Here is a 15,931-nt window from a genome sequence, read left to right on the forward strand (position 1 = left end):
ACTGTCACATACATGCAAAGGGCCTTGGTCAATCCTATGATATACTTTATTTTTAACGAGTGAATAATTCTCTCAATATTTAAAAAACTAGAACCTTCACTGGAAGTTCACATTCCATAAAAACAAGAAACCAATTATTAGAAAGCTATTACTAACATCCAAAGCTTACACTGACAGTTCAAACTGATAGTGTACATTTATCCTCTGTTTGCTCCTACCATCCTCAATCTCTTGATAACTACTCCAGTTTCCCTTCTCCAACAGTTCTCCTTTTCAAAAATGTCATATGTTTGATGTTAGCATCCAGGCATACCTTGGCCCTGCTCCTTGGGAACCTGACACATTGCATCACCCCTCTGCGCATGGCAAGCAGTATCCTGACTATATGCATGGTCAAAGCTCCCTTTAAGAAACAAGTCATACCCCACATCAGACAGAGGTCTGATCTCCAAAATATACAAAGAAATCAAGAAATTGGTCATCAAAAGAACAAATAATCCAATTAAAAATCGAGTACAGACCTAAACAGAGAATTCTCAACAGAGGAATCTAGAGTGGCTGAAAGACACTTAAGGAAATGTTCAACATCCTTAGTCATCAGAGAAATGCAAATCAAAACAACTCTGAGATTCCATCTTACACCTGTAAGAACGGCCAAGATCAAAAACACTGATGACAACTTATGCTGGAAAGGTTGTAGGGAAAAGGGAACACTTCTGCATTGCTGGTGGGAATGCAAGCTGGTACAACCCCTTTGGATGTCAGTGTGGTGATTTTCAGAAAAAAAAAAAAACAGGAAACAACCTTCCTCAAGACCCAGTAATACCACTTTTGGTATTACTCAGTTGCTCAATTGTGCCACAAGGACATGTGCTCAACTATGTTCATAGCAGCACTGCTTGTCATAACCAGAACCTGGAAACAACTTAAATGCTCCTCAACCGAAGCATGGATGAGGAAAATGTGGTACATTTACACAATGGAGTACTACACAGCAGAAAAAAGATGAAATCTTGAATTTTGCAGGCAAATGGATGGAGCTAGAAAACATTATTTTGAGTGAGGTAATCCAGCCACAGAAAGACAATTATCACATGTACTCACTCATAGGTGATTTTTTTTTTGTTTTTTTTTTCGAGACAGGGTTTCCCTGTAGTTTCTAGAGCCTGTCCTGGAACTAGCTCTTGTGTGATTTTTAAACATAAAGCAAAGAAAACCAGCCTGCAAATCACAATCCCAGAGAACCTCGACAACAATGAGGACCCTAAGAGAGACATACATAGATCTAATCTACATGGGAAATAGAAAAAGACAAGATCTTCTGAGTAAATTGGAAGCATGGGGACCTTGGGTGAGGGTTGAAGGGGAGGGCAGAGAAAAATATAGAGCTCAATAAAAAAAAGTTTTAGTTAAAAAAAAAGACAAGTCATGCCTACTCCCATTCTCTTCCTCCTGTTTTTCTGAATAGGCAAACAGGTATCTGCTTCTCTCCTCTCTCTCTCTCTCTCTCTCTCTCTCTCTCTCTCTCTCTCTCTCTCTCTCTCTCTCTTTCTTCTCCTTCTTTCTCTTCCCCCCCTCTCTACATCTCTGTCTCTTTCTTTCTCTCCCATTCTCTTTTCCCTCCCCCATTCCCTTTATCTCAATAAACTCCACACTCAAGCTCTGTCTACAAGGCATATTGGCCCACGGCCCTTACCTGTCAAGGTGCTTCTCCCAGTGTTTTATAACATTTGGTGCGTGTTTCGACCAAGCTCTCTCCGTGTTCCCTCCTATCCTTGAGGGGACTGCCTGAGATATGGGAGATCCTGGACCTGGACCAACAGCCCAATTTCCAAGTCCCCATCTGCTGGGATTCAGCACAACACTGACTACAACTGGTGAGCTATCATCCCTCCCTCCAGCCACCGCCTTCTGGGCTGCAGTTGGTCCTTTTCAGTAATAAAGTACCCATGAGAGAGGCTTTCGGGCCTAGTGCCCTAGCACTGCCCCACTGAGTGGTGCCATTGCTTCTCTGACCTATGAGTCCTTTCAGGTTCCAGTCCTTTCAGCTTTGTGCCTTCACGCTATGGCCCTTCTTTGGCTTGTGTCTTTAGGTTATGTTCCTCCTTTGCCTTCCTGCCTTTGGGCTCTCTGTCCTTTGGGTTTCATGTCCTCGGCCTTCATTATTTTGTTGTTAACAAATTAATGGCTTGTGTCAGCATTGCTGATCTTCATTGCTAATCTCTCTCTGTAAGAGGCCACTGGATCTTCCTGCCTCCCCCCCAGGAAACCACGTTGACAAAACCATATCCCAAACTTTTATGGAACCTTTCTAACTTCTCTCCCAGTGGCCTGGTAAATAGAAGAAGTTACAACAGGTAGGCAGGCGCCATTTTGGTTAAGGGCAGGTCAGATGTCTTATCTGCCATCTTTAATAAGGGGAGCCACATGACCAACTGCCCTGCACCACTCAGTCCCAGATGGCAACTGGGACAGGAAGGAGCACAGACTCCTGGGTTCCATTCCTTGCAGAAGGGCGGCGGCAGCAGCAGCAGCAGCAGCAGCAGCAGCAGCAGCAGCAGCAGCAGCCTCCCCCCCAGCCGGAGCAGTTACATCACCCAGCAGCAGCAGCAGCAGCAGCAGCAGCAGCAGCAGCAGCAGCAGCAGCAGCAGCAGCAGCAGCAGCAGCAGCAGCAGCCTCCCCCCCCAGCCGGAGCAGTTACATCACCTGGCGCCAGCTGTCCTTATGCTTCTTCCCCTCGTGTCTTTTACCTATGTCTCGGTCTCTAATTTCTTCCTTTACTGACTATGTGATGTGTATCGTGTTTGCGTGATAGTACGTCTTGGCAGGGACTGCTGAGGCGTTCATTTCACGCAGGGACCCGACCCACCAGTAACAGATCTGTTCTCCTTCACCTGCAACAAATCTGCTTTCTTGTTCACTGGCGGCTTTGATCTTCCACTTTTCGCTTTGCTCCAAAGGCCTGTGCATGTCTGTCTGTTCTCTCTTTCTTTAAAGGCGGTGTCTGATTGTTGCAAAGTGAAAGTGAGACCTGGAAAAGCTAGCTTCCTCTTGCTCAGCATTCATGTGACTTTTGGGTTAATTTTATGTGTCAATGTAAGCTAGCTTTAACTCTACATGTATATAAGCATGTGAGTATACAACTTAAATTCAATTGTGTGTATGCAAATATGTACTTACTGTTAAAGAAAAAAATTTTAGACAGTCCTAATAAGTTCTATTCATTATACCTCCTTCTAGACACAATTTCCCTGGCTACCAGGCTCAAATAAGAAATAAACTCCTCAAATAGATTTCTCCTAAGTGTTAAGGTGATGTCATAGTACTGGGGAAAGAACAAATGATTTAAGGTTTATTTATGTGAAGACATGAAAGCTTAAGATGTGAGGATTTAAGAATGTCCCAGGGTATAAGAAAGTGACCGAAGTTATGCAAATAAAGTTTTCAGATTTCTCTCTCATTATGCTACTGTTCATAGCCTTGACATTAATCAATAAAATTCTGATAAGCTATTAATATATCTCTGGCAAAGTACTATCACTATCATAAATGCAAAATCATCATTTTACATTCCCTTTGGTTATTTTATGTGTCTAAAACTTGTGTTTTCACAAACTCAAAAAAAATGCTTATAAATTCCAGGAAGTCAACTTAGATTCACTTCAAAGAGATCAGATGCACTCCAGATAGGTACAATAGCCAAAGCCTCCCCACCATTCCCTGGTTCTAACACCCTCCCCTTCAATCATCAGGACCTAAGAAAAAATATCTTTCGCTGAAGTTAACCTTGTCCTCTACTCTGCCAACATCTTGCCATGTCTAAGAGGCACCAAATTGTTCCATAGAGCCTGAACAGCAGAGAAACAAGCAGCTACCCCAGGACATGGCAGTACCCCAACTTTTTCAGGTTCTCCTGAATGATGAAGATGGCTGACACCCTCCAGGTCATCAGGAAGCAGTCCTAAGAACTTGATGCTCCATTCTCTTAACCTGCCACAGCTAACTCTTCACCTTTTTAATAAAAAAAGAAGGGAGGGATGTTATCATCCAGGCACACGTTGGCCTTGCCCCTTGGGAACCTGACACATTATATCACCCCTCTGTTTATGGCAAGCAGTATACTGACTCTATGCAGGTGCAAAGGTCCCTTTAAGAGACAAACCCCACCTATTCCTCTTTTCTTCCTCCTGTTTTTCTGAAGAGGCAAGCAGGTCTCTGCTTCTTTCTCCGCCCCCTACATCTCTCTGTCTCTGTCTCTTTTTCTCTCTCTCTCTCTCCCCCCCATTCTCTCTTCCTTCTCCAATTCCCTTTATCTCAATAAACTCCACACTCAAGCTCTGTCTGCAAGGCAATTTGTCTTCTGCCCACAGCCGTCACCCGCCAAGGTCCCTCTCCTGCCATTTTACAACATTTGAAATTATACAGAACACAGTCTTCAGCCTGGTTGCTCTCACTTAATATGAGCTCAAATGTCATATATGACTTCATAGCTTCATGACTCATTTTTTTTAAATCAGTAAGTAACCTTTCACAGTATGGACGGGACAGTTCCTCTATTTGTCTAATGAAGGATATCAGGGAAGTTCTGTGTTTGGGTAATTATGTAAAATGCTAGAAAATATCTTCACATGAAAAGGAAATGAAAAGAAAAACAGCAATGCGGGTTTCCAATGATAATCCTGTCAGGAATTATTAGAAGTGAAAAATTTATTCAAAGTCTCATTTGATGTCTACAAAATGGCAAAAATTTCTTCAAGAGAAATTCCACCATATGCTCACAGTGAACTTATGAACTATTTCTAAAAATGGAATGCCATATCAAAATACACATTCCCTCAGGACTTGCTCAGGGCTTCATCTGCTCCCTACAAACCATTCTATGGGAAATCACCACCAGTTCACCAAACAAGGCACAGTTTATAGAAGTAGAGTACTAATAGATGCCTTTGTGATCCGTATGTGAAGTCAGCTGTCAGAGAAGGGAAAGAACAAGTGCGCAAACATTATAATAGTGTTGCGGCAGCACAGAATTCAGGATTCGGGAGTGCTGCGTGGCCTCCAGCAAAGTGACAAATCATGGAGCAGGCTACTGAAGAAAAGAAATGATGGAGGATTTGGGATTTAATTTCAGTGACATTTTGTCACTGAAAGAGGGACAAGACTAATGTTTTGCTACTTAAATACTTACATATTTACAGAGTAACCAAAACAGGACTAGGTTAGTTTACTATTGTCTTTCTTACGTTTTTTTTTTTCTAAAAGGGAGATCCAAGAAGTAAATTACAGTCCGTGAAAAACTTAACTTTTCAACCCTGTCCTAATGAGGATGTGGGATACTTCTGCAGCACAAACAGGGAGCCAACTGCCATATCACTGGCTCCAGTTACCGCCCAGAATATTGCCACAAGAAAGCTGTGTGGCACCTGAACGAAAGACAAAAGCAAATGATTAACTGATCTTTAATATTCATGTAACACCTGATAGTTTCTAAGTCCACTTGTTATTAATTTTATTTTTAAACTAAAAGGTAGCTTATGAAATGTGCATTGAAAATTATCAGAATTGATAGAGCTGGATGAAAAGTTCAGGAATAAAGACAGAAGGCATCCAGCTTGCGGACTAGATGAAAAACAACTGCCTATGCTATATTCTGTTTATCCTCAGTATAATAGACATTATCTGTCTGCACATTATTTGTGATGACCGAACAGTAAGCAGTAGAGATGCTGCAATGACCTCCCCCTCCTTTCTGTGAGCAGTACTATTAGCATCAAGTCCTCAATAAACACTCTCTTGGGAGGTAAGATGAAAGAATATATTAAATAGACTGCATGTCTAAATGCATATATATGCACAATTGTATATGTAAATATTGGCATATTTAGATTCAGGATAAAAACATAAATCTAAGTGGAAGGAAGTTCTTAGGAGGGTATTGGTGAGTGCCTACAGGCTCAACAGAACAAAAAACTTATTTGATCACATTGCAACAAGGAAAATAAAGATGGAGGACCTATGATGTCTTTGGCATTGTGGTGGGCTCTGGGGATGAAGACATTACAGTACAGAATATAACCTTGGCTCCACCCCTAGCAGAAGACTTAAAAAAAAACATATTTATACAAAAGATCCTCCTTTGTTGCCCCTTCAATGACATAGCATCCTTTAAGATGGCCACTCTTTCCCCAACTCTGTCCAGAGCTCAGGCCTATGAACATGAACATACTGTATTCCTACTATCCAGATATTCAAGCATCAGGCCTTTAGCCTTACTTCAAAGTTCCCTCCCTTCTCCATCCATAAGTAAAGGCCTGTTGATTCCACCTCCTCCTAACCCTGCTTTAGAGAGAATTTTTACCTCTAGCCATAGGCTCCTCCCTGAGTTCAAACTGCCATCATCTTAGCCACTCTTAAAGCCTCTAGTACGGATCAATGACATTTGAACTCCCCTTTCTTTATTTCTCAATGAACAGGATATCAGTACCCATTGAAACAGAGAATATATCGATGAAACACATTGATCCACACAAATCTTTGTGAATACGTGTGTGGAGCATAGCAAATGCTTACCCAAAACAGTCAAATTTATTATTGCTGTAACTGACTGGGAATACCTAAAGGAATGTAGGACAAAAACAAATGCAAATACAAACCCCTTAAACCTGGTATTGATTATATTATATTATAATTAACTATCCCCCTGTCTGTGTCTTCCACCAGACTATGAATTCCCTCACTGTCTAGAAAACAACAAGCTTACAAAAAATGTTTATTGAATTGAAAAATTCTAATCATGCATTTCATTCTCATTTAGTAATCATTTGTGCCATTTACTCCAATAATGAGTGGGGAATATGATTATAAAAACATATGGGACAAACATCTTTTTTCCAATATCATAGGCTTTTGCCCTTCTCTCAAACCTGAAAACTACACAATATACTCAGGTTCAAATGGGAAAAAAAAAGATGTTCAAATATTTAATTTTCAAAAATATCCTATTTGAATCATTTTTACCAACACATTCATAGAGTTATGTTAGGAAGCCAAGCCATCAGTCTTCCTGATCAGAAAATGCAGATGTTTGTGAACATGAATATTTAAGATAAAGATAGCAAATTTAAAAAGTATCCAGAAGCCACAGATGTTCCATAACCCACAGAGTGACCCATTACTCAGGACTGCCCACACTGGATCTCATGACCTGAACTGTGAGCTCTCTGGGTCAGAGGGACTTCCAAGAGGAGGGGATTAGCAGTTGACTTATGCTCACCCTTTCTACACATCATGCATACATGTGTGCATGTACACACACACACACACACACACACACACACTCAACACAGGATCACAAAACCTCTTACTGACTTCTCTTGTTACCACTGATTCAATATTCAATATTTCTCAACTTAGTCATATTCAACAATACCTCTATGGAATTCACTACATAGCTGGTCACGGTCCTTCTCCAAGATGCTACTGATCAAATGTATATAATCTTCAATTCTTTGAAGGAAATGAGCTAAATTTTAAATTTTTTGAGAAATGGAAGACACTATGAACTTAGGAATGTGGTGGGGGAGAGTAAAAGAGCTTCATAGACACATCAGCCATGTTAGTTGTTAGAAACCTGAAGGAGGAAACTGTGTGGCAAGGGGTTATAGGTTCAGTGCTGAGAAGTGCAAACCCCTGAGGTGAAACAGAATGTGCTTGGAGACTGCTGCTGTGCCAGTACCAAGGGAATAGATGGGAGGAGGGAGGGGCTGCAGACGGCACTGAGAGCGTGTGGAGGCTGACCCTAGCACCCGAGTGGGGAATGCCCATTCAGCGAAGAGTTTTGCACAAAGGTTTGGAAAGGAATAGCCAGAGATGGAGAAAAGTCAGATAGTTACTTGAAGTTTTCTAGGCAACAAGGAAGAGAGTTTCAGATTCAGAAAATGCAAAGATGGAAAATAATGAGACCACGCTATTCTGATCCATCAGAAGGTGAGTGAGCCTGCAAGCAGCTGAGCCTCGTGCCCCGCCAAAGACTTGACCTTTCTTCCCACTAACACCACTGGCCAGTCCAAGTGAAATAGCTAATGTGTATTGAAACTGTGCTGAGTTTAAAATCCTACAAGCTGTGTTTTCTCAGCGTCACTGAACCACTGCACCAAGCCATCCTGAGGCCGTGGCCTGAGGTCATCAGCTGACTGATGAAAAACACACACCTACAGAAGCAAGAGGATCTGCCCATGTTTATTCACAGCACAGCAGGACAAGGAGGAACCCAGCAACTAGTAGTGGAAGTAGAACCTTCTATTTGCTGAGCACTGTGGAAAAGAAGCATGGTCTCTGCTGCAGGGTCAGAATTCAGACAGGTTCCTTAGCTCAGCCATTTCATATTTCCTTTGCTGCTTTATTCTCTACGAGAAGAATTCCTGCTATAATTTAGTTATATATTTGACAAATAACATGCTGTGTCTACACCACTGGAATGAAACCTAATTTTTAAGTCTTTTTAAAGTCATTATTTCTTGACTCAATAATGTTTTTATACTTCCTTCTAAAATGTTAATGGTCACAGGAAGTCAAAGTATTTTGTGCTCAACTGGTCATTCGTTATTCATGTTTCAAGCAAGAAAATCTGTTGTTAATTCTCAAGCCAATCCCAAGAAACAGGTTACACCAATATGAATGCCTGCTGACTGACTCCTGTTCTCTTATATTTTATAAATGAGAGCAAGAAGTATTTTAGCTTCCAAATCATGTACTAGATACAAGAGTGCAAGAGTCTACTTTATCCCAAACTATTTACTTAACTTCATAGAATTCTATCAGAAGGGAAAATGCATGAATAATATATCTTTAGGAAATATACATTTAGTATTTAAGATCTTAAGAATTGAATTATACATTAATTTCTATGAAAATTATGTAGGCAGAGGCTGCTTGTTTGTTCCTGGCTGCCCAGACCTGAAATAATCACATATAAACTGCATTAATTACAACACTGCTTGGCCTATTAACTCAGGTTTGCTATTGGCTAGCTCTTATATCATGAATTAAACCTTTTCTATTAATCTGTACATCCCCACAAGGTTGTGGCTACCAGCAAGGTTCCAGCTCTATCTCCTCCAATGGCTACATGGTGTCTCTCTGACTCTGTCTACTCTTTCCTCTATCTGCTTGGAATTCCTGACTTGCCCTACTCTGCAATTAGGCCCAAAGCAGCTTCTCTATTAACCAATGGTATTCACAGCATACAGAGGAGAATCCCTGTATGGAAGCATGAACCAGGAAGCCTTATGCTGAGTCAGTATGCCTTCTCTTAAAGGAGCAAACAGAGCCCATCTGGAAAAAAATAAAATAAAATAAAAAATTTAAAAAAAATTCGGCTACAAAGAAGCTGCACTTGGTTCCTGTTTTTGTGGATCTAAAAGCCCTCCTTTTTTTTTAAAGGTTTTCTTTAGGTTTTATTGAATCCATGGCCCAGTCGGTGGGCATAAAAATTAGGGAACATTTCTTCATTCCTTTAGCAAACTATTTACTGAGAACTTACAAAGTAGGAGACAACATTATATTATTGCAAGGGAAACAGAAGTTAATAAGCACAGTAAGCCACTGCGCCTAGTTATTCCAACGTACTAATAAGATACAAGAACAAAGAATTCTAATTTAGTGTAGGTAGCTGTGGGAGGTAGTTCTTTATTTGTCTGTATATACTCTGAATGAAGCAATCTTCTAGTTTGCTCTCTATTGCTGTGAAAAATACAATGAAACAAAACAACAACAACAAAATCTAGCCAAATAAAACTGAGGAGAAGAAAGTTTAATTTATAGTTCATCACTGAGAGAAGCCAGGGCAGGAACTCAAGGCTGGAACTGAAGCACAGGTATGAAGGAATATTCTATAGTGGTTTGTTTCCCATGACTTGCTCAGCCTGGTTTCATATTCCACCCAGGACCATCGTCCTGGGTTGGCACAACACCCAATAGACTGGACCCTTCCACACCCACCATTAATCAAGAAAATGCCTTAGAGATGTGCCTACAGGGAATTTGATGGAGGCATTTCCACACTTGAGGTTTCTCTTCCCAGATGAGCCTAGCATTTGTCAAATTGAAAAAAAAAAATGATCAGGAAAAACAGTGACCATCCTTTATCTAATTCTCTTTTCAGGTTTTTAAAAATTATTTGTTTATTATATATACAGCATTCTGTCTGTATGTATGCTTGTATGCCTGAAGAGGGCATCAGATCTCATTACAGATGGTTGTGAGCCACCACTTGGTTGCTGGGAATTGAACTCAGGACCATTGGAAGAGCAGCCAGTGCTCTTAACCTCTTGGGCCATCTCTCCAGCCCCCCTTTCAGGGTTTTTGTACAGCACAGACTTGCAGGTATCATAGTATGAAGCAAGAGGAAGATTTGCCTACAGACACAGAGAAGAATTTCTCCTTGGGGTGGGGAGTAGGCAGGGGACTCCTTATCTCAGCCTCCCTTGTACTAGGGTTACAGGTGGCTGTTCTCTTACCCACCTGGGTGTTCCACAGGGGTTGGGTGACAAGGAAAGCACTTTACCTACTGAACTATCTCCCCAGCCTGCCCTCAACGACTAGATCAACTAACTAGTGTTAGTTGGCAACTGAATACTCTCCTTATATGGGAGCAGGACTATTATTAGAAATATCTAAACCAATTATCACTTGGCCTGAAGACTTCTGTTGACTTCTCTATTAAAGATTCTTGAAAGGAATTTTTATAATATTTCTTTTATTTTTTGAGATTAAAATTACAAGATTTTTCATTTCCTTTTTCTCCCTTCAAATTTTCCCATATACCTTCCTTGATCTCTTTCAAATTTGTGGCCTCTTTTAAAGTAATTGCTGTTATATGCATACATGTGTATGTATAAACATATATTCATAAGACAACCTGCTCATTCTATAAAATATTACTTGTATCTGTGTTTTCAGAGTTGGTCACTTGGTACTAGATAACTGATTGATATACCTGCTCATCCCTAAGGAAGACTACTTCTGGAAAATGATTTTTTTATATCATAGTTAAATTTATAGTCCTACTCCTGCTTATTACAATTCAGACTGCTATGAGTCATAAATTCTCTTATACTGATTCTGGGAGTAACCATGGAATTATCTTGGTCAATAGGCAGATGAGTATATACTAATTTCATATTTCAAAAATATTACTTAGTCATTTTGACAGTTTAATAAAAATGACCCCCATAAGCGCATATATTTGAATGCTTAGTCAACGGGAAGTAACACTATTTGAGAAGATCGGGAGGAATGGCCTTGCTGGAGGAAGGGTGTCACTGGGGATGGAATCTGAGGTCTCAAAAGCCCAGGTCAGGCCCAGTATCCCCACTCCCCCCATCTATGGATCAAGATGCAGCTCTCAGTTACTGTTCTAGCGCAACAGGTCTACTTGTCGCCATGCTTCTATAACAGACCAAACCTCTAAAGCTGGAAGCACGTCCCCAATTAAATTCTTTCTTTTGTAGGAGTTACCATCGCCATGACATCTCTTCACAACAGTAGAATGATGACTAAGACAGTCATTAATCAACTGAAGTAACACATGAAAACGGAAAAAAAAATGAAACAAGGGTCTGGTAAGGTAGTTCAGCTGCCCTTGCAGAGGAACCAAGTTTGGTTCCCAGTACCCACATGGCAGTTTAACTCCGGGTCCAGGGTGTCTAGGCCCCGCTTCTAGCTTTCATGGGTGCCAGGCATACAGGTAGTAAACGTTACAGAAAACACACTAATTCACATAAAATAAAACTAATTCTTTTCTTTTAGTTAACTTAAATAATGTATAGTCAGAAGTTAATAATTAATAATTGCTATTATTAATTATTAACTCCAGCTAGTAATTTTTCAGGTTTTGTTCTTGGTTTCCATACAAGAAGTTAAAGGGATTTTTGGTTAAGAATCAAACATGGATAAAATCAGAAGACTCAAGAAGATGAAAATGACACCCTTCAAGGCCATTATAATTTGGGGGGGGGGAGTTAAACTGGGGACAGTAGGAATGCAGGTACCCTAAGGAGGTGGTCAGTGTGGGAAAACACTATATATATATATATATATATATATATATATATATATATATATTAAGAGAAAAGTTCTGTGAAAAAGCCTACAGAATGAGAGAATATCTTTGCTAGCTATACATCTGACAGAAAGGTAATATCTAGAATATATATAGAATTGAAAACTATGAAAAACACAATAGATAAACAGGCTAATGAATAGTTCACTTTCAAAAGAGGAATTATAAAGTGGCCAATAAACATAAAAACATTCATGCAAATTAAAATCACTTTGAGATTCCATCTCATCCTAGTCATAAAAACCACCCTTCCCCCCCAAAAAAAATTGGTATGAAAATTTTTGGGGCTCAGTGTTTAAGAGTGCTGACTGTTCCTGCAGAGGACCTGGGTTCAATTCCTCCAATGTAGCTCACAGCTGTGTTTAATTCCAGTTCCAGAGGACCAAATACCCATGGCAAAATACCAATGTACATAAAATAAAAGTAAATAAATTTATAAAAAAGAAATCATTTAAGGTGGGGTTTAATGGTGAATGCCTTTAATCCCCAGTACTCAAGGACAGAGGCAGGAGGATCTCTGTGAGTTCAAGGCCAGCTTAATTTACGTAGAGAGTTCCAGGACAGCCAAGACCAAAAAAAGGGTCCATGTCTAAATCAAAAAACAAGCAAAAACAATAGCTGGGATGATGTGAGAGAAAGGGGGACCCTTACATGGAGCTTGTGGGACGACAAACTCGGCTAGCCACTATGGCAAATAGCATGGTGTTCCTCAACGATTTAGAAATAGGATATAATCAGCTACACAACTTTTGGATACATACCCGAAGACTTTAAGTAAGCATACCACACAGATGCCTGCACATACCTCCTTATTGCAGCACTAGTCACGATAACCACATCACAGAACCAACCACGGTGTCTCTCAGTGGACAAATAAACAACAAAAAAATACTGTGTGTGTGGACAATGGAGTTTTATTTAGTCATACGAAAGAATGAAATTATCTTATTTGCTAGAAAATGAATAATCACATTGGAGGTTATCATATTAAGCAAAACAAGGCAGAGACAGTAAAACAAATACTCTGTTTTTCCTTATTCATAGGTCCTAGAATTCTTTATAGATGCATACATATACATAATAGGAAAGCAGAAGGGAAGCCACTGGGAGGAATAAATGAGGAGAACTAAGGAGGAAGATGAGCATGGTGAAAATGTGATATAGTTGAAAGAGACTTCCTTTATGAATACATGAACAATGAATACGTGCCAATTTAAAAAGAAGAGAAGGAAGGGAAGGAGGAGAAAACACAAAATGGCCCAACAGGTAAAGGACCTTGCTGTACAAGTCTGGTAACCCGAACTTGATCTGCAGAGCCCACCTAAAGGTGAATGGGAAGAGAGAATCAACTCTACAAAGTTATCTTCTAAGCTGCAAGTGCACATCTTGGCATGTACTCCCACGCATACCATGTACACGCATGTACACATAGCAACACATACAGAAGTAATATTTTTTTCTGTCTGTTTGTCTGTGTGTGTGTCTGTGTGGTATGTACACATGTTTACATGTATATGGGCACACGTGTGTGGAGGCCTGACACTGATGTCAGGAATCGTCCTCAACCACTCTTCCACTTTATTCCCTTGGGTAACATCTGTCAATCACACCCGAGCTGCTAGAAAAGACTAGTCTCACTAAGCAGCTTGCTCGGGGATCTTTTGTCCCTGCCTTCCGAGGCTGGAAATACAGGCAGGCCACCATTCAGCGGTTACATGAGTTTCAGGGACATGAATTCCATCCAGAACTCATACTTGTACGGCTAAAGCTTAACAACTGAGATATCTCCTCAGAGCCCCAAATCATAAGCTTTTAAAATTAAAAATTGAAGTCAGACATGGATTTCATTTCCAGATATGCAAGTTTAAGACCATGTTTATTATTTACTTATGTCCTGAATTCTAATTACCTTATCTCTGAGATTCAGTTGCCTTGTACGTGAAAATGACAGCCCTCAATAGCATGGGCATGCATTTGTCCAAGCTGTTTGTGCAAAGATGAAATGAAATATAAATACAAAAGACCTCATCCACTCAAGCTGTATCACCACACGTCACTCACGGCTGGAGACCAAATTCCAAGTTCCAGCCAAAAAGAACCATATCTTCATATGCCACACATGTCGCTGCCACGCCATTCGGTGCTCGCAAAATGCCACATGCATTAGTCAGATGCAAAGCGGAGGTCCGCTTCTCATTGCGGGCACCCAGCCCAGTCTGGTGAGTGTCCCAGCAGGCCCAGGACACAAGTCTGTCCAGGAAGGAACACAGGTTCTCAACGCTTACAACTCTGCAGAGCACCGTGGAAATGGCTCCCGGCCCAGGAAAGGTCAGGAAATACTGCTAGCGTTTTGTATTAGCATTGCCATCCTCGGACAAACACAGCCACCTTTACTTACCCGGAAGTAGTCACTGCAGGCCGCTAGGACTGCCTTGTGAGCATGGAATTTCTGTTCTTCGGCAATCAGGGTCACGTCACAGAGAATGCCATCACTTCTTTGCTGATTCAGTGCTGCGAGGACGGTGTCATTGTGAGATTCTGAGTGGCACAGCCTCTGGCCCGTCAGCATTTCTTGAATGCTACAAAGAGAGCAAGGAAGCCCCGTTTATTCCGTTCACCGGTTCTGCTTCCTAGGGGCTCTTTCGCCCTTTCGACCTTGGGGAGGGCGCAGGGACTCAGTGCAGCTGTGAATTTGACCTTTCTGTTCTCCGTTTTGCCCTCTATGCTTTTGTCTGTCTATTTTCCTTTTCTCTGACTTTTTTCCCCTTGTCCTCAGGCCTCTTTCTATTGTTAGCTCTCCTGTTTCTGAGGTTAGACTTTGTGAGTGTCGACCTGAGTCTGTGGATTTATGAGCCAGCTTCTAATCCCCTATTTCGTTGGTGTGTTTACATTCAAAACTTGCCTTAAGGAAGTGTGCAGGTGAGCATATTCCCGTGTATGTGTGTGTGTGTGTGTGTGTGTGTCTGTGTGTGTATCTATGTGTGTGTGTGTCTGGGTGTGTGTCTGTGTGTCTCTGTGTGTGTATCTATGTGTGCGTGTGTGGGTGTGTGGGTGTGTCTGTGTGTCTGTGTGTCTCTGTGTGTGTATCTATGTGTGTGTGTGTGTATGTGTGTCTGGGTGTGTGTCTGGGTGTGTGTGTAGGCAGGGAGACTCTTTGTACTCTATGACTCCCTCTCTAACTCCATCCTTCTCCAGCTTCAGACTTAGCACGTGTCTCTCTAGGATACAACTCCCCCTCCCCCAGTAAATATAAGAAAACTGAGCAAATGTTGGATGTTGGTTGGGGACAAAAGAGCTGCACTTGGCCATCTCGAATACACAGCAGTCAAACCACAGCTGCTTGTGAAACCTGGGGGATTATACACCACACTAAGAATGTTGAAAGAAATTAATTTACAATAAATGGAGCATGATAATATAAGTTTATAATCCCAGTACTCAGGAAGCTCTGAGGCAGGAGGATCTGAAGATCAAGGCCATCTTTGGCTATATAGTAAGTTCGAGGCCAACCTGAGCTACATGAGACCTATTTCCATGAAAAAAAAAAAGTGTCCTTTGTAAATTAAAAGGAAAATTAAAAGTGAAAAGCTTAGACCATCAAAAATCTCTCCACATGACTCTAAAATCCCCAAACAGGTGCTGGGCTCTAACTCGAAAGCTGTGTCACTACTGAGTTAGAGGGTGACAAGGCTGTCAAGTCCTGTTTCCAAACAGTGGCTGGCCTCTTTTGAAACCTGAGTGAAAATACCCCAGGACAGCTGAACGTGTACTCTCCATACCTGACCATTCCGTGCCCAGCCCCAGCAAGA

The 15,931-nt window shown here is 41.0% G+C and overlaps 1 protein-coding gene across 1 annotated transcript in view; it reads right to left on the reverse strand.

The window, feature by feature from the left end:
* The window catches only part of Klhl32 (kelch like family member 32), a 219,245-nt gene that overhangs the window by 156,815 nt on the left and 46,499 nt on the right, over positions 1–15,931 (reverse strand). Inside the window, exon 3 of the mRNA XM_038347465.1 lies at positions 14,521–14,701. Coding sequence (XP_038203393.1) covers positions 14,521–14,701 — 181 coding nt within the window. The remainder of the gene's footprint in view (positions 1–14,520; positions 14,702–15,931) is intronic.

This window comes from Arvicola amphibius, chromosome 11 (genome assembly GCF_903992535.2).
Source record: "Arvicola amphibius chromosome 11, mArvAmp1.2, whole genome shotgun sequence".
Lineage (NCBI taxonomy): Eukaryota > Metazoa > Chordata > Mammalia > Rodentia > Cricetidae > Arvicola > Arvicola amphibius.